The sequence below is a fragment of the Harpegnathos saltator genome, unplaced genomic scaffold, assembly GCF_003227715.2.
Source record: "Harpegnathos saltator strain DR-91 unplaced genomic scaffold, Hsal_v8.6 scaffold555, whole genome shotgun sequence".
Lineage (NCBI taxonomy): Eukaryota > Metazoa > Arthropoda > Insecta > Hymenoptera > Formicidae > Harpegnathos > Harpegnathos saltator.
This window is the reverse complement of record NW_020230377.1, coordinates 822,847-842,624: the sequence shown is the minus strand read 5'-3', so window position 1 is coordinate 842,624 and position 19,778 is coordinate 822,847. Positions and strand designations below refer to the sequence as shown.

The window sequence follows — 19,778 nt, the reverse complement described above, 5'->3', positions numbered from 1 at the left end:
TTTTTTTATCGATTTCTTAGAAGCCAATTATTTTCTTCAACACTGCCCGTTCCTTATGTGAGCTTATTTTTGTGTTTCTTGCATCTATGAGTGCGGTCCGGCAACCGCTACAAATGCTTTGAAGCGTTTCTCTTTCTCGTTCTATTTCTCGGATGCAAACAAAGAAAGAGAGAGAAGTAAAAACGCTTCGAAGCATTTGTAGCGATTGATGGACCGCACCCTATTTGTCATGCTTGTAATGCTTATAACGCTCATAGTGGTATATGTATGTACTAATTTCCATCATGGCAACATATAGCGTTAATAAATGGTGTTAGTAAACACGAAATTGGGGAAGGAATTTATATTTTGACAGTTAATATCTTGAATAATGTGTGAAAATAATAGTATATGATTATTATAGGTAAGATATAACTAAACAAGATTATAATGCTAAAATACTTTTCATTATCAAATAATTAATTTATACTCTCACAAACATCATTGTTTAATAAATAAGAAGTAATAACTTATATAATATAACTTAATGAGAAATTATACATATATATAAGTTATTTTAATGATATATGTATATAATCTAATATATTTATATATAATAGATCAACGATGAGTCCCAATAAAAGAAGAATGATTGTGTCAGATGAGTCAAGCGAAGATGATACTTTCAAGCATCGGCGTAGCTCTTTGAGAGTTAATTTAAGTTACTTTACAAATTTTACGGATTCTGGTAATGAATCTCTCGGAAGAACGGAAGCTGAGAATGACGAAAAAAGGATGGACAAATCACAAATTGATAGAAGATCATCAAGGAACAAACATCTATCTAATAGTCATAATAAAACTTTAAGAGCCACAGGTAAAAAAGGCAAATATACTGAAAATAAAGACAGCAAAGTATCTCTACAAGTCAAAGGAATACAATTAAAACATCTTACAATAAATCTAGAGGACATAAGTGCTAAGGAACATGTTCTCGATACAAATTGCAAACGTTTAAAAGATGCCATTTTAAATAAGACTAAAGAAATATTTGATAAACAAGATGAGCTTACTGTAAAAACTACAAAGATATTGGCAAACCAAGAAAATTGCTCTATAAGTAATATGATACATAATTTAAATGCTGATAAATCAACTAGTCAGCATTCTGAAAACAAAAAGTCTATGATATGCAATCAATATATTGATATTGCAAACAAACAACGGAAAGAGAACGAATGCCTTAATATTGATGCTACACCAAAGAATGGTGAAAGACGAAATTCTGAAAAAGTTGTAGATAGATCTAAAGTAACTCCAAAATATTTATTTGCTGAAAAAAGGAAAAAACAAGGATGTAGGATTATAACTGATGTTATTGTGGATAAACCGTTTTCACTATTCCCTCTCAAACAGGTAGATCAGTGTGGTAGTCCTATAATAAGTGGCAGTAATAGAAGACTGCGGTTATCAAGATCACGGTCTAAGTTATTTTCACAAAATCAATCTGAAAATTATAATAAGACACACTTGACTGCATATTCTGATCACAGTATTAATATAGGACAACCTATTACTTCTTCTACTTTTATTGAAAATAATACAAAGAATGAAGAAGGAAGTCATCATGATGAAGTAAACCAGCAAAGTAATATTAATATATCTCAGCCTATGCATACAATAAACACATTAGTATCTATGAATATGACAGAAACGCATGGTGGTATTCAATTTAGAGAGAAATATTCGTCTTTGTCAAGTGGAAATTCATGTAACAGTATTATCACCACAGAGAAAGAGGAATTCAACAATAAAAATATGGAGCAAGATAAGAATGGGATATCTGCACAGGTATTACAGAATATTGATAATTCTTTCAACAAGCTTATTTTGCAGAATAGTAGTACACATTCAGATATTGCAAATAATTCAAATGCAATAGATGTGTGCTCGAAAACAAGAATTATATCCACACAATCAGCATCTGCGGAAGAAATGACATTCACCACAAGGACATGTGATGCATTACAAGCTCAAAAACAGAATAATCAGATCATGAAACAAAATAAGAAACAATGTACCTTGAATCTCTCTGATAATAATTCAATTCGATCGTCTTTAAATGTAAATACATCATTGGATGCAGTAATTGGAAACAGCAAAGAAAAAAATATAAAAGAACTAGATGACCATGGAATTACTGATCGATGCCTTAAAATCACAATTAATGATAAGGAATCAATAATTTTGGATAATCAGCGTGAAAGTACAAATACGAATCGCACTTCGTTGCAAGTGAATACATCGATAGATTCTATATGCGACACGTGGCGAAGGAAAAATAATCATTTTAATGAACAATCTTTGATTGAAAATAAAAAGAATAAACATCCAATAGATTGTGCAAGTACAGATAATCGAACTTCATTAATAGCTGATAATATGCAAGTAAATGATGTAGATTCTTTGGAGAACATCAGTTTAATTGAGAGATTAAGAAATATCACTATGTGGGATAAAGTTCCTCACAACGATAAATGGAAAATTCCCGAAATGGAAAATAAAGAAAGAACGGATATTAAATCTAGCAACGTAATAAGTGCTAAATTTCAAAGTAGTGATTCTGCAAATAATAACAGTAGAGACAGTCATAGCTACGTCGAAGGAACTCCCTATCCAATTAGTCGTTCAGTCTTATTCAAAATGCAATTGAAACATAAAACACAAAATTCAAATAATAATGAAGAGAATAACGATAGAACTAATTCGAATGATTCGTAAGTATATGTATAAATATATAATGAATTATTATACAATATAATTATTGTATTATATAAATTATTGTATTACTAATTATTACAAATCATTAAGTAGGTTGATACAACTTTTTTCCTTATATTACCAGGAATCTGACATCCATCTCAAATAATATGCATATGTCAACTGAAACATCGAAAGAGATTGAAAATGATACAGTTATTTTAAAAGACTCAGCACTCAACTGTAATTTTTCCCTTAATCAAGAGAAACCAACGATTATTGAAGATACACTGAATAAAACAGGACTTGAAATAAATGAAGGGAACACAACTATTTTACAAAACGCAGAATATGTTCCAAAAAAAAGAGGTAAGAGGAAATTATTGCCACTTAACGAAAATTCTCAATTGTGTTCCATCGAGTTAATAAAGGAACATAGCGATACGTCTGAAAAATCTGTGTCTATAAGAAGAAATAAAAAGAAGCTAAAAAAGAAACGACCAAAAAAGAAACCGATAGATCCTAAAAACGATGCAAGTAGTGTTGAGGATAATATTGTAAGCAAACAAGTGTCCTCAGACGACGACTATGATTATGACATACCTGAAAATAAGAAAAAAACAAATAAGAAAACGCAGAAACCAAAGAAAATTGTTAGTAAGAAAATTGTCATTAAAAAATTCGTGAATGAAAATATGTTGAGTATGATAGCAAAAGATAGACAAGATAAGGGAAATCTGTCAACGGAAAACAGAAATTCCATAGACGATTTCGTGGCACATCGAATGATATCCACCCAATGGAATAAGTATAAGTCGCAAAATATCGTTATTGTAACAACTGGATTATCGATAGGGTAATACTAATTTAATCTCTACTTAAAACTCTTTATTATTAATTGAAATAATTGTTGATATTATTTAATAATATAATTTGATAATGTGATATAATTTGATTTATGTATGTAATTGCCTTTATAATACGTTTTATATTTTTTACTTATATAGGGATAAAAGTTTGGTGAAGAGTATCGTGAAATCTCTTGGCATGGCAAAAATGGAGTTGAACGTATCTAGACATACAACTCATGTAGTGAGTACAGGTGTACGTACAGTGAATCTACTTCGAGGGATAATAAGAGGATGCTGGCTTATTACATTAGAATGGGTTCTCAAATCTTTGGAAAGTAATGTGTGGTTGAATCCTGAGGAATTTGAGATGAAACATTTCTCTAAAGCTGTGATGGTAAAGTTTCATGTGTGCATACACGTTTACATGTTTGTATTTATGTATTATGTAGTACATATATATATATATATATATATTGTATATTTTGTAGGAAAATCGGGAGGACAGGCAATTATTTGGGCTGTCGTACATCCCAGAATTGTTCACTGCATGTGGATTCATATACGTAGAGCATAAAACCACGATGCCGTGCGATACGCTTAAAGAGCTTATAAAGACAGCAGGCGGGCATATTACTGAAAATCCTAAGCTCGCTAGAATTACTGTTGGCGCAAATGGTCTGAAGGAAACTTGGGTTATAGATTCTATCACAACGGGTGAATTACAGTCAACTAAACTTTATCAGAAAAAGTGAAGAGAGATCATGTCTTCTATGAGAATATATATATACATTTAAAATTATGTTTACTATAAAGTACAAAAAAGAGATTTGTATATCGAATAATTAACTTCTATATAATTTAGTTGATAAAGAATTATATATTTATAATTTGTATACATGGGTTGTATATACTGTACGTAACTATTAATAAATTTGTAAGAAATTTATGCTTTATGCTATTCATTGTTTTATTTTATATTTAACGAAACAATATATATAACTTTTAAATTGAACAGAATACAAAATATTGAGGAAATACTAGGATATTTTTAAGAATATTTAATTTAAAAACATTTTTATTTCTATGTGATTGGTTTGTTATTTGTCCATATGCGCGTTCAGTTCAATATATGGCACCGGACAAATTGAGATACGTCCACACGCCATTCTCCTCATGTGCGCGTTCTCATCTGCAAATTTGTACAGGCCTTAAGGTCATTCTACAATGAATGCGGCCCGCTACAAATGCTTTGGAGCGTTTCTCTTTCTCGTTCATTTCTCGGATGCAAACGAAGAAAGAGAGAGAAGTAAAAACGCTTCGAAGCATTTATAGCGATTGATGGACCGCACCCTAAGTTGTAAGCCGTAAGAATTGGCGAATTAAGGCTCGTCTACAATAACTGTAAGAGTAAGGCTGTAACGTAAGCTGTCAGCGAATGAAAATATTTCATTTCGTGCCTTGCAACCTTACAGCCTTACTCTTACAGCTAATGTAGACGAGCCTTTACGGTTTACAACTTACGACTATATTGTATTGTAGAGTGACCTTTAAAGTCGAGTCAGGTTAGGTTAAGTTAGGATGACGTACAGGCCGAATACTTGTATGACATAGTGCACTTAACGTGCGATATGGTCCGATGTGTCACATTGACACACGTTCGCTAACATGTTCTTTCATACTATTTGTTTAACAGCATATTGATTTACGCGTCTCTGCTGACCATGGATTACACCTTTGAGAAGTAAGTAATAAGATCGAAGCACGTTAAACATCTATTCGTTTTTAATAATATCTTCATGGTTAACTACTCACTCTTTCGACGCTTATCGTATTTATCTCTCGCATCGTGTGCACAAACCGTGACTACTTTGTGCGTATCTGTGAATTATATTGGAATTAATTAACAGTGTTTCGTGAATTTATCACAATCTTATGTAAATTAAATTATGAAATGAAGTACGTTGTGCTATATCATTTGGATATCATATTTTAACATGTCTTTAACTGTACTCATATTTTTCTTTGTTACATTATAAAAGATAATATATATAACACCTTGTCGTAATTTATATCCTTATTTTACGATATTGTTTAATATTACAGTTTACGCGACACACCTTCCCCTGAAACATGCATTCCATTTCCCCGGAACAATAGAACAATCATCACAGATGTTTATGCAGGAATACCTGAGAATTTATTACTTAATGTAATAGGATTTTTGGTAAGATTTTAATCTTATTTTTATATATTCCTTGGATTGTACAAATTAAGATTAGTTATTTGTATATAGTGAGATTTTATATAATTATTCAATAATTTATGTTTAATAATTGATATTTAACAATGGTATTTACAATGATATTCTGTAGCTTTTAGTTAGTTTATTTGGCCTATTACGTAAGAAGGCATGGAACTATGGACGTCTTGCATTATTACACAAGTCCGATAATAGATGGATGGAGTTATTCTATGGTGTTAATGAGAATAGAGACACTGATCCTTTGTGTATAGAAGCTTCTGTTGATGCTCAATTCTCTCAATTGGATAAAGGATTTCTATCCTGGATTGTCACTGCTTTTAAAATTACGTTAGTTTACTTAAAGTACTTTATTAATTATATATATTATATATATATGTATATATATATATTTAGTATATACTTATAATTCATTTTTATAATTACAGTGACAATGAATTATTACAACGTGCAGGTCCTGATGGGTTATTATATATTTTGTTTGAGCGTTGCTTAATCATATTGACCAGTATGATGGTTATTGTGTCACTGTGTATAGCTTTACCAATAAATTTTCACGGAAATATGCAAGGGGATAGTGCGACATTCAGTCATACAACATTATCAAATTTAGAACCTACTTCTTCTTGGATTTGGGTTCATACAATATTGATCTTATCTTATTTGCCAGTTGGTGGGTTAGTCATGAGACGCTGTTTGAAGCAGGTATCAAATTAATTGATATAAAACACAGTATCGTATATAGTCCAAGTTACTTTGTTCTATATATGAAATACATTTGGCTTATATATAGTGTTATAAAAATTTGTATATATTTGCAGGTACGGGATACCAGACCTACTGGTGAATTAGCAGCAAGAACATTATTAATTACAGATATTCCAAAACATCAATGCACCATTGAAAATCTTACTGAATATTTCAAGTACGTGTAAAGAAAAAAGAATTCTGTTTAATTGTGAATCTTTTTTTAATTTTTCTAAATAGTATTTATTGCTAACTCAATTCAAGATAAATACATGAAAGATTTTTTATCAATTAAATATATTCTTTCTTAATATTTGTGCTGGTAATATTTAGATCTACATATGTTATTAATTCTTTTAGAGAAGCATTTCCTACTTTAACAGTGGAAGATATTACTTTGGCTCATGATATAAGACGTCTTTCAAAGTTGGATGCGGAAAGAGACTGTGCGGAACAAGCGCGTTTATATTGCGAGAATTATGCTAAGAAAAAAGAACCTTTGAAAATGTATCCTTATCCGTGTGGTCAAGTCCTTGGACATTGTTGTAAAAAGGTAAAATTATGAATACTTGGAAACAATTGTTTTAAGTAGATTATTACGTGAATTTGTTATGCATAATTTATAATTAATCGTTTATAAAATGTGTAGCAAGTAGATGCTCAAGAGTTCTACACCAATGAAGAGATACGACTAACGGCATTAGTTGAAGAAGAAAAAAAGGTAGCACTCAGTAAACCTCTTGGAGTAGCTTTTGTTACTTTAGGTATTTAATCGTTATATATATAAACATATATGTTATGTTTCTTTTTTATAATTAACAAAATAAATCATGAACGATAATTATAATAGGAACACCTGGCGCGGCCAAAACTATGCGTAAACAGCTGAGATCTGCACCATCTCCAAAATGGATTGTAGATTACGCACCAACACCGTCAGATATATTTTGGGAGAATTTGAGTATTGCTAGGCCGTGCTGGTATCTAAACGCTGTACTAATAAATTTCGCTCTGGGACTTATATTATTTTTCCTTACTACACCGGCTGTAAGTTGATTTTTTCCTTCATAAGGTCATATACGTTACAAAAGAGCTTACTATAGAGCTAAATAAAAAGTTGAGTTTATGTAAAAAAACAAATAGCAAAATTATTGTTTTCTGACGTAATCAGTAATATAATAATGCATCATTGCCAATTTATGTTTTTCGAAGAATTCTTTCGTGATTTTATTTACATTTTGTAAGAATTTTGTAAGAATTGTTAGAAAATATGTAATATATTGTTACTCACTTTTTACTTTAGGTTATAGTAACAGCTGTTAATAAATTACCAATTACTGGAGAAATTAGGAATCTGAGCCCGATAGTTTCATCCTTCTTGCCTACCGTATTATTGATAAGTGTAGCTGCACTAATGCCTGTATTGGTTGCAAGAAGTGAATCGCTCGTTAGGCATTGGACTAGAAGCAGTTTAAATCGTGCTGTAATGAGGAAAACGTTGCTTCTCCTGCTATTGATGGTGCTTATATTACCTAGTTTAGGATTAACTAGTGCTCAAGCATTTCTTGATTGGACAGTAAATGCTCGGAATAATACAGCAAGATGGGAATGCGTGTTTTTGCCAGATCAGGTAAAATGAATATTCTTACAACATTCTTCAATATTTGCGTGAAAAAAATTAAAAAAAATTTTTAATTTACAGGGTGCACTTTTTGTAAATTACGTTATAACAGCGGCTTTACTTGGAAGCGGATTGGAATTGGTCAGATTTCCAGAACTTGCGTTGTACACCTTCAGACTGTGCATGGCTCGTAGCAGGGCAGAAAGGATACATGTTAGGAAAGCGGTGTTGTGGGAATTTCCACTGGGAGCTCATTACGCGTGGTTATTATTAGTCTTCACTATGACGACCGTGTACAGCCTAGCGTGTCCTTTGATCACTCCTTTTGGCTTACTATATCTCGTAGTTAAACACTTGGTATGTTAGAACTATATAATTGAAACTGAAACATGTTTTAGCAAAACTCTTGATGGATTATTTAAATTTTTTGTTTCTTGATTTAAAAACTTTTTGTCTCTCGTAGTATCTCTTGTAGTAAAAATATCTTGTTTAGGTGGATAGGCATAATTTATGCTTCGCTTATGGACCAAGCATCGGCGGTGGCCAATTGGCGGGAGCAGCGGTCGGTGCCGCAGGAGCCGCACCTGTTTTAGCGCAAGCTGCTCTTTTAGCCATAGGTCTGGTAAGAAGAGGTCTATCACCATTAGCTGCAGTGCAGCTCAGTGGCCTCGCTGCGAGTATTTTAGGCTTGGTGACTGGTGCTGCGTTACCATTTTCGAAATCTAAGGTACTTATAGGATTGTTATAGAAACAATTTTAAAATATACATTGCTTTACAGGCTATCGCTGGCTTCATGATTGATTAACCGATTTCTTATTAGGCACAAGCACCGAAGAGAGATCTCTCGACGGGCCAAAATTTCGTCGCACCAGTATTGAGAAAAAATCAGTTGTCTATAGAGGAAACTATATCGACTGCTTCAGATTCGAACTTACCAAGCCCAAGGAGCACCACTTCCACTTTACAAGAAAGCCCAAAGCTTTACCAAAACTATGGCAATGAACAAAGAGTTTAATAACTGTGTTTGTAATACTCTGTCTGATATTCGGATATAAAATATTCCATAAACTTATTTAACAAATTTGTTTTAATCATTAATATTAAACGATTGTGCAATTGGCAGAAATTGTATAAATAATGTACATTTCTTACACGAAATTGTTACATGTCATAATACAAAGTAGAGCAATTTAAGAGAAAAATTACAAAGAATACTACTTTACACCACTTCTCACTTTCTTCACGCATTATGCTTGACAGTTTGTGATAAGAGGAAATAAGGATATTATATTTAACATACTCTACATTTATAAGAAGTATTACATTTTAAGAATTATATAAAGCCTTATTAACGATATTCTTCAGGTAATCACACGTTACTTAAGAAATCTCACAAACCAAGAGAGCAAATAGAGCTATTTTATCGTTTCAAATTGGTTTGTGTAGAAAGATGGAACGTTTATTAAATAATTTATTTCAATATTATAACTTTGTATCATACTAAGTGTTAACACATACATAATATTGCTAAGTAACAATATTAGCAAAGCTAAACTCGCTCTTGTACGCATTTTACTTGCGAATAATGCTTAATTAATTATGAGTTACCTTTTGTTCTCACTCAACACAAGTACTGATATTATTTTTTTACAAGTCTCTGCAAAAAGATCTTTATAATATGTACATATCACATTCATTCTTTAAATTATGAAAAAAATGATTTGGTAAATCGACTCTTTTTAATCCTAGGATGCATAAGTAAGCTTTATGATTCTATATTTATTTTCACGTTGTTATATTTATATTTTTAATTGAACTCAGATGATCTTCAGATCCGGAGAAAAATGATTATATATAATGGTATATAAAATTATATCTGAGTACATATAAATATAAAATAATAAATTGAGCTACACACATACGCACATATGTATATATATTTTATCTCTATATGGTCATATATATAATCATATATAATTATGTGTGTCCGCAAGAAAAAAGCGTTGAATTTTTTTAAGAAGAAAATAATTTCGGTTAAACGTCATTATGAGCTCATTATGGGCTTACAAGTCACATAAGTATTTATCTCAATTATTTTTATCACAATATTTTTTCAATGTGGACAATTCTGTGTGATTATATGTAGCCATATAAAAACAAAATTCATATATAATCATTTTCTGCCATAGTATAATTTTAAACTACTACTATGTAGTATCCTCATAGTAAGTTGACATTATTTTATCTTTATTTAAATTTTCTTTTACAGGCTTTTGTCAAGAATCTTTGCTTCCTAGGATTAAATTAGATTTTATTGCGATTATCGGGACATAGAAAAGGTAGATGTAAGCAGGATGTTCTACTTTGTTTAGTTGTAAGATGAAAAAATGCAGTATGTAATTTTATGTAATTTTTATCCCTGTTTATACCTGGAAGTACTTTACAATTACATATATGTATACATAATAAAAATTTCGGCATTAATATATATATAATGTGTGTGTGTGTGTGTATACATATACATACACATCTTTAAATTTCGAATTTCGACTTGATTTTTTCTGAAGTTTTTATTTTTTACAAATAATTTTGTGTACATTATATGTACATGTGATTTCTTAAATATTTATATGATTGTGGCATAATTATTAACTATTTGTGTTCGTCATTCGCAGTTTATATATATCAATTTAATGCTACAGAACTTATTTTGTACACGACTTCTACTACGATGTTTCACTACAAGCGCTTTATTATGGAAAAAATTAAAAAGTTTAAATCTCAAATTTTAAACTTTAAAGTTTAAATTTCAAAATTTAAACTTACTAAGTAAAATTTGAAAAATATGTATAGCATAATTGTTTACATCTTATTATTTCTGCTCAATAAAGCTTTTCCCGAATGTAAGGCAGTGAAGATAGTTTATTGCTTAACTCGGTTTATAAGATAATTGATACAGAAGTAATATAAATTCAATGCATCCTACAGTGCATCGCTCTGACGCATTTATATTATACTTAAATAGATATAAATAAATAGACGATAAAATTCCAGGAATAATATATCACATACATGAAATCTATAATACATAAATATAATCGAACTTAGAAGTTTTCTTATTTTGTCTTATCAAGGCACTAGTTACCATGTAATATTCTTATGATAATAAATACTTGCAACTTAAAAGTTCAAATGTCAATTTTGTTTTTCAAATTATTTTTGAGATTAATAGGTACATAACATATATTAAAGAAGTCACAGAAAGGCATATTGCAAAATATTGTGAAATATTTATGTTATATATTTATATAATGTGTAAATATGTTATTTATTATATAGTGATGGAGTGTTTATTCATACAAACTACCGCCAATTATAGCTTCCAATTGACTAGATGTAAGATTATTTAATTCCTCTGCCTGACTTTCTTTCTTCTGCAATTTAAAAGACAAACGATGAAATGTCTTTTTCTTCGTTGCCATTGAATTTTTATCATACGATGTAAAACTAGTCTCAAGATTGTTTTCTTCTTCCTCCATTTGAGATTCTTCACTTTCTTCGCTGCTTAGATGAACCTGTGAGGTACATTGCCGTTTAAGACGACCCTTGCTTTAATAATGCATTATTTGAATAATTTAGAATAATGTGACAAAATATACCAAATTAATGACAAGATATATTGCATGAAACTTGATTGACATTTAAATATAATTTCTAAGCATTGATTGAAATTGATTGACATATTAAAATCCGTATAATTTCGGGAACATTTTCGTAATAATTTAGAATTGTTACTCACCATGTTAAGTCTCGGAGTTAAGCAAATAATAATAATGAATGAAGCAATGTTTCTTACAATAACTGTGATTAATACATTCACTTATTACTATAATTATCTGCATACAAATTCAATTACAATATACTGAAAAAAACACTCACTGGTGGACGTGAAGTTAAATAATTTTTTTTTTTTTTTCGTTAGGTGTCACACTATTGCCAATTCGAGGGAAGGGATGCTGGGAACAATGAAAAATAATTAAAAAAAAAAAAAAGTTTAGGCGTCTTTTGTTTTGCATTTTTTCGAAACATGCTCTACCTTCCAATATTACAACATAATCTTCACAATATTATAACAATGATCATTGTTTCTGGCATACAGTATCACTGCGACATAGATTCAAATAAAACATCGATGTATAACGTAATACAGATAAAATAGTCGCTTTCAAAAGGTATAATTTTCTGTACTACAATTTCTATGCGCAAACTACAATTTGGATCTAGACCTCTGTAAATATAATTTTTGTAAACATGGATTTAGCATAAAACAACACGAGTTGTTACAATAAAGCAAACGAAAATTCATAGAGCACTTTGATAAATTACGAAGGCATTCACTCATTTTTATACAATCTCAGGTTTTAGCCTCGGGTGAATCTTTCAACATAAATTCTCTCTTTCATGCTCTACCACCACCAAAATAATATGCAGCCAATTAAATTGTGCGAAAATAATACGGAAATTTACAAATAAGGATAAAAAGAACGTTAATTGCATTTGATACACGATGCATTTGATGCAAGTGTACTACGCGAAGCTATACGATATGCAATTACAATATCGTGTGATTATCTGATGATCTTCGCATCGATTTATGTGATGACACAGATAGAGTGTAAGGTTTCATCTCACCTCTACGATAGCAACTCTTGGTAATGGTTCTCGCGTAGTAATTTTTTCCATCACAATCGAACTATTGGAGCTTGAACTCGTGGAAGAATACTCTCTGTCGGTTTCGTTATCGTTATCATTATCCGAATATTCTTTCTCGCCCTCGACAGATTTCTGTACATCCGCATTTACATGCAATTTACACACCACGCCACTCTTTTCGCTATGTTCGAACAAGTTTCCATCGAGATGAACTGAAAATAAAAGTAATAATGTTAATCTTTACGATGCATATAATTATATCATACATATATAATGTTTTGAAACCATCAGATATCTTTTGAATTCTTAAGTTCAAAATCTCAAATCTTAAATTTAAATCGTATTGATATTTAGAAGTGTACAGTGTCCGAGATTGTTCAATGTGCATTTATCTTATATATATTTTTTCTGAAGTATAACATGAATATAATTTTATCATTTACTTGCAGTTTCCAACTTTCTCCCCTCCTATATAGATACGTTTATAGTGATCGCATAATTTAAAATCATAAATTATCATCAAGTCTAATAGACTAATGTTTTAGCTTAAGAATTAAGCGTATTTTTTTCAAATACATTCTGTGCAAATATGCGATAATTGTATTTGAATTACCTTGGCAAAAGGCAGTGCTACAGAATGAACAATGTGCTGATGTTCGACGACCGCACTCTAAACAGTAATGCCAGGGACAACTGAATTTCGATTCCACGCCATCGAAGGTTACACATGTCCTGTGATACTTTTTTTTACACGTTCTTTGTTGGCAGATTAACAGTTCGCTCGAACTTGATATTGCTTGCCCGCACTGCCAACACATATACTTTATCGATCTAAATCGGGAAAAATAAAAGGCGTTAGCAACACTGGTCATACAATTAGAAGGATAATTGGATGAACCGTGTATAATGAAATGTATAATATACCTTTTGTGTCGTTTTTCTAGCTTTCTATGTAAGAGAGTCTTTTCGAGAGTCTTTTCGACTTTCTTTGGTTGTGGAGTTGATTTTGGTTGCACAGCTGGCTGCATCGCTGGCAATTGCTGTTTCTGTGCCTTCAAACCAATGAATCCGCTACAGTTCGACGCGCCGCAGAGGCACGCTTTCCGAGTTTCTCCGTCGGACGCTAAATTATAATTAAATGTCAGCTCCTCTCCGGATTCTATGTCACGTAACGCAAATAATCCGATGCGTGTGTCGCCGTTTACCGTCCATTTCTGTGTTTCACAGTTCGGTGCACATGAATGATCTACGTACAGAAAAGCAATGACGTAATTATGAAATGAAAAAAAGGAAGATATAAAGATATGCCAATCAAATGCAAGTGATAATACGAATAAATTCAGGTATTTTATACAACTTCAGACTGACCACTAACTGGTTCATTTTTAGAGATAAAACAGAGAATAGGAAAGAAAAAGTTCATATTAAAAAAAAAAAAAATAAATAAAAAAATAAAAAAAAGGACGTTAAAGCGTCAAGTTCAGACACAATAATTTTTTAAGTATGTTGCAAAGTTACAGTAGCATACTCACTCATAAACCGACTCAAATTCCCTTTCGGCTCTGCGTCAATCGTTCTGTTATTATCAATTGTTAGGAAGTAAAAGTTCTCATTTTTCAGTTCCTTTTTTCTATGCAACCTGTGCTTGTATTCTGCCTCGTCAATAACCTCACCCACATACTCGATCACAAATTGTCCTGCCTTGATATCTTCCAGAGATTTTAAACCCCAACCACGACCGGTGGTATGGAATGGTTCCATCGCTGGATATTTTCGCAACACAAATGACTGATTGTTGCACTTGGACCCAGCCGGACAAATACCAGGGCTACATTCAACCAATAGTATGCGATTCAAGCAATCTGTTCCTGGTGCGCAAGGATCGTCCCAGGCCGGATCGCATTCACACGCAACGATACTTTCGACTTCTGCTGGTTTGACGTTACCAACAGGTTTATTGACCTGTCACACAATAACTTTATTAATGCCTATAACTTCCATCGTAAACTATAAATATTGGAATTAAAAAAATCATACGAATTTTCTTATGTATATACTATATAAATACAAACTTTCATCTTTGAATTCGTCTTTATATAAGAAAGCTGTTTTAATTTCTAGTAGAATAGTAATACAATAATATATCGTAAGAATGATGATTGAAGACTGGTTGGTTATCGCCTTTGACATAACGCAAACCAACAGAGCTTTTTAATCTAGTTTTTCATTTTAAAGCTTTTAAGACCATACTTTTAATTTTACATAAGGTGGTGGCTTCAATCCTTTTGGCTCTTTTGTCGCAGACCGTTTCTCTTTTAATTGTTGATGTATTTCGTTAGCCTCTTCTAAAGCTTTCCGATATATATCTGTAAAAGACTTTTTACCTATAGCCGGTGTCATATTTGCATCACCGTCTTGATATAAAAAAGCTCGGCCTCTAAAAAAATTTGATCATTACATTAAAAGATAGATAGTTATTAATTCGTGTTGATTGTACTCTACATAATAAGCACTTTTATTTACCTGTGTACCCAATAATAATCATAAGATCCCAAAAACATTACACAAAAAGTACCAGCTCTATGTGGAATGGCCTCTACTTTATCAGGTACTTCTACCGGATAACATATACGAGCTGGCCACCATCGGTAACTACCTAATTTTACCCATACAATTTCCCCATATAAAGGTAATCTTCCCGTCTCGCAATCTTCGCAGAAGAATGCACCATCAGGTGCATCTATACCTAAATTATCAATGCATTACAATATACATATACATTAGCAATATATATTAATAATTCATTAACATAAAATCAAAATTATAATATACAGAAGCGACTATATACTTTTATGTTATATACTGCAAAAGTGATTTATTATATATATATATATATATATATATATATATGTGCTGCATTTTGTATCAATCTAATAAATTTAAATGTAGTTACTAAAGAAACATTAATTTCTAATAAACTTACCGAGGCATTCTAAGTGAAACGAAGTTGGACATGTGTCGCAGCATATAAGACTACCACCGCGAGTACATAAGAAGCACCATGCTGCATTTAATGGAGGATGATGCGCCTTGTAGTGCTTCGGGCATACAATCTGACTACCAGTCAAAATCACTGAGCCAGCTGGTAAACACAATGTGGATGTATGATAAGATGATGGGCAACGGACACATTTTGCCATTTTCTCATTTGGTGCGCGCGAGTGACTGTCTTGTGGATTATCTGAGCTGCACGTATGACACAAGTGATACGGACAGGTCAAACGTCCACCTTGCCAATGCGACTAATAGTGAAGTAAAATATTGTCGTTAGACACGTAATAATACAACGTAATAATATGATATGGAATAGTGGCATAAAAATAGTGGAATAATAAAATAAACAATATAGCAATAGAACTTTACCTGAGGCCATGATTTTAGACACATGGAATGATAATGTTTTCCGCAAGCCATTACTGAACATCTTATTCTGTCACCCTCCCTCTCGTTGCATATAAAACAAGCAGGCGCTACTCCAGACAGACAATCGATACACTTGAACATCTCGTCCTCTTGTTCCTCATTTTTAACTGAATTAATGATATATTAATCAATAATAGAAAAAAATGGTTAACTAAAACGTTTAACATTATTAAATTATTGATATTTTAAGTTAAAGTTCGAATCTGAGATTAATAATAATCTGCCATTACAATTACCATTATCGTCTCTATCATTGATGCTTCTCTTAATTACGTTTACGTCGTCGATTATTTTATCTTCCGATGTATTATCGTCTACAGAATGCTCTGGACTAGATTCACCAGGTTTTACACAGGGCAAATGAAAATAAGAATAACAAGGCCCTTTACACCTCGTTAGCTTGCCTGTCTTTTCGCAAATCTGACAAACCTTTTCCTGTTTCATACCTTTAAAGAGATTTTGCGGTTTAGCTCGTTTTGTTTCTAAGATTAAACTCTCATCTTTGTCAACCTTATTTTTTGTCTTTTTACTCTCTTTCACGCTCGTATCAGTACATACGGATGCTTCGTCATGATCGTCATGATCTGAAGAACTTTCTTTCGAATGTTCGCTATTGTCACGTGTCATGTACGACCGATACTTTTTCCGGAATGCCGGGTCCATGTTGTCCCAAGTATTTCGTAAATACTTTTTAATGTCATGTTCTGATGCATCAGGATATTCGTCCTCTAACATATCTCTGTTCCGTTCATAATAAATTTCGAACACACCATCTTCTTCCTCCTCGTTTCTATCAACTTTTGTATTGGAGGAATTGTCGTTTTGAGATCTGTGACTCGAAGGAGACGAAGATCTACCGTCTGAAGTTAGTTTTGCATCATATTTACCATTTACAATAAATCGTGAGCTTTTCAATTTTGTTCCTTCCGATTTGCGCGGCGACTTTTCCGTATTATCGTGCTTGATGCGTTTCGAATCAGGGACATCTTGATCGTTCGAGTTTTTTCTCTTATTATTCTTACTCTTTTCATCAACGGTAGATGATTTTGAACTTGTAGATTTCGAGGCTTTAACTTTTGGAGCGAAAGTTTTAGCTCTCTCTTCAATCGTCATTGATTTTACCTCTAAAGCTTCCTCGACAGCACTTTCCCATTTCGATTTGATCCCTTGTTTTACAGTAAAAGCTGCAACATATTTAGGGGCTTTCTTTTTTGAATCTAATATTGCTAATTCTGCTACTTTTTTAAAGTCAGCAAGACTTGTAAATTCCATCATACAGTTTGAAGAAACCCAACTGTGACGTCCTCTGTCACCAAAATATTGAACATGTATCATTAATATATGTGATCTGCGCCTGGCTGTAAAAGAAAACACAAAAAAACTGTTCAACAATTTATAACTATCGATGTACTTTTTGATGACGATTATTTTGTAATTTTATAACAATAATTATAACATTTAATTAAACTATAATTTCATCATTTCTTCACTTCTATACATGTTTAATAACTTATTAGATATCAGACAATTTAAAAAAACAAAATATATATTGTACATTTTATAAATTTACCTATAAATTTGTAATATATCATTGAATTTGGATCAGGTGTTACAACACAAGGCCAAAATGGAAAATTTCCAACTCTAGCCCATGCTAAATGGCCTGCAACCCAGTTGCACTCCATAGGACTAATTGTTCTCGAAGGTAAGTTCTCTTCTGTTTTGTTTGGATTTGTGGAAGTGTCATTAGCTTCATCTGCTGTGTTACCTACATTATTTTCATGTATATTTTCATTATTATTATCAGTGGAGTTTTGATGTCTACGTGTCTTTGGCATTGTTGAATTCTGAGATCATAAAAATGGCACATATTATATTATGTAAACATAAATTTCAAATCAGAATATACAATATTTTCAATAATGATAAAATATATGTATGTAATATATATATATAGTAAAATTATATGTATTTGTCACATATCACAAATTATTTCTATTTAATATCTACTCATTTTCTCGTCATTATTTCTACTCAATTTTTTTCATATTGACATGAAATTTTTTTTATATTTAAAAAATAGTAGCAATAAATTTAAAAAGGACAAATAAAAGTTAAAATTATAATGTTACATATAAGGATTCTACAAAATTACATACTATTACATCAAATTACATACTAGTATAAAAGTCAAATTATATATATATATATATTATATATATGTATATATAAATTAATGTATATATATGGTTTATGAATTAAAAAGTATATAGAATCAATATGATAATGATGATTAAGATACTATGAACATGTTGAAACTTAGACAAAGAAGGAACAGCATACTTGTGGCGAATTAGCAATATTGATAGATTTGAGCTTAATTTTTCTGCCATAACGGCTTCTACCAAGTTGGCTATCAGGGCAATTATTATCATACGAGCTCTCTTGACTATCACACGCATCCTCGCCTGCAACCTTGGTTTGCTCTTCAGTCTCTGTCTGAGCATGGCTAGTTGGCGTAGATGCCTTGCTAGTGCTTGTGTTGATGGTACTCATAACGCAGCGATTAGTAAATCATCTTTACACTTTCCAAATCCAAACGCTGTAAATCATGAAAGTATATGAGATTTTGCAACAATGACCGCTGACGAGGATCGCAGGATACCAGCAGCAAAGGTGCACATGTCGAAAATATTACTCTTTACCGCTAGCATTGAGCGACCTACCTCTGATTTTCGAGGGTTACCTTCTCTTTCACCAATAACTTAATCTGCCTCAGCCAAAGCCCCACACTAACTTCTACACGGCACCAGCATTCACGCGAACCTGCTTGTCACCAGTCAAGTCGCTGCAACTGTTAATAATATGGAATTACGGGCGAACCTCACGGGCCTCTAGAAGAGAGGACGCGTTTCCCGCGATTTTAGGCGATCCACATAGCTGCGTTCGTTTTTCCCGAGAAAATCACTAGATTCATAGAATGCTCATGCATATCTTTTTCTGCGAAGCACCGACCGACATTAGCGCCACTCCATTTTTTAGTTCTAGGGATAGTCTAGGAGGTCTAGGAATGTCTCATCAAACATGTCGTATTTGAAGTTCACACTTTGACCTAAACGTCAAGACCAGACGTAGAGACCAGAATATATGTATATTTTATATATATATATATATGATTTATCGAAAAAAATATTATATACGTATAACCGAGATATTTTTTAGTCGCAATTGAATTATGTTTATTTGACAGGCTATACTAACGTCATCTGCGGCGTAATGTCGAATTACATTGAATGATCTTTTTTTACAGAGGGAGGTGGAACATCTATACATTTTATTCATTGCCTATAAAGAAGGGGAAGT

General features: G+C 31.9%; 3 protein-coding genes across 7 annotated transcripts; 2 read left to right on the top strand and 1 right to left on the bottom strand.

Moving 5' to 3' along the window:
• The first annotated feature begins 68 nt into the window (after positions 1–68).
• On the top strand, positions 69–4,501 carry MCPH1 (Microcephalin). Its single transcript, XM_011139586.3, has 5 exons — positions 69–403; positions 600–2,756; positions 2,885–3,595; positions 3,747–3,984; positions 4,079–4,501. The coding sequence occupies exons 2-5, from the start codon at positions 607–609 to the stop codon at positions 4,340–4,342; spliced, it is 3,363 nt and encodes a 1,120-aa protein (XP_011137888.1). The 5' UTR covers positions 69–403; positions 600–606; the 3' UTR covers positions 4,343–4,501.
• Positions 4,502–5,153: 652 nt separating this feature from the next.
• On the top strand, positions 5,154–9,421 carry Tmem63 (transmembrane protein 63). The gene is made up of 12 exons (XM_011139587.3): positions 5,154–5,331; positions 5,694–5,814; positions 5,963–6,180; positions 6,279–6,555; positions 6,672–6,775; positions 6,958–7,150; positions 7,247–7,361; positions 7,448–7,644; positions 7,901–8,227; positions 8,300–8,575; positions 8,712–8,945; positions 9,040–9,421. Exons 1-12 carry the CDS (start codon positions 5,312–5,314, stop codon positions 9,232–9,234), a joined length of 2,277 nt encoding a protein of 758 aa, XP_011137889.1. The 5' UTR covers positions 5,154–5,311; the 3' UTR covers positions 9,235–9,421.
• Positions 9,422–10,616: 1,195 nt separating this feature from the next.
• NSD (Nuclear receptor binding SET domain protein) lies at positions 10,617–19,373 on the bottom strand. 5 transcript variants are annotated; one of them, XM_011139588.3, is made up of 13 exons: positions 19,142–19,373; positions 18,759–19,017; positions 17,986–18,262; positions 16,652–17,773; positions 16,356–16,522; positions 15,916–16,234; positions 15,456–15,678; positions 15,183–15,369; positions 14,465–14,894; positions 13,857–14,178; positions 13,546–13,763; positions 12,912–13,144; positions 10,617–11,794 (listed from the first exon to the last, which is right to left on the bottom strand). In XM_011139588.3, exons 2-13 carry the CDS (start codon positions 18,969–18,971, stop codon positions 11,570–11,572), a joined length of 3,936 nt encoding a protein of 1,311 aa, XP_011137890.1. In that variant the 5' UTR covers positions 18,972–19,017; positions 19,142–19,373; the 3' UTR covers positions 10,617–11,569. The 5 variants fall into 5 exon arrangements, with proteins under 5 accessions (XP_011137890.1, XP_011137891.1, XP_025159312.1 ...); XM_011139589.3 differs by having other exon boundaries at positions 19,162–19,373; XM_025303527.1 differs by having other exon boundaries at positions 11,639–12,235.
• Between the last annotated feature and the right edge of the window lie 405 nt (positions 19,374–19,778).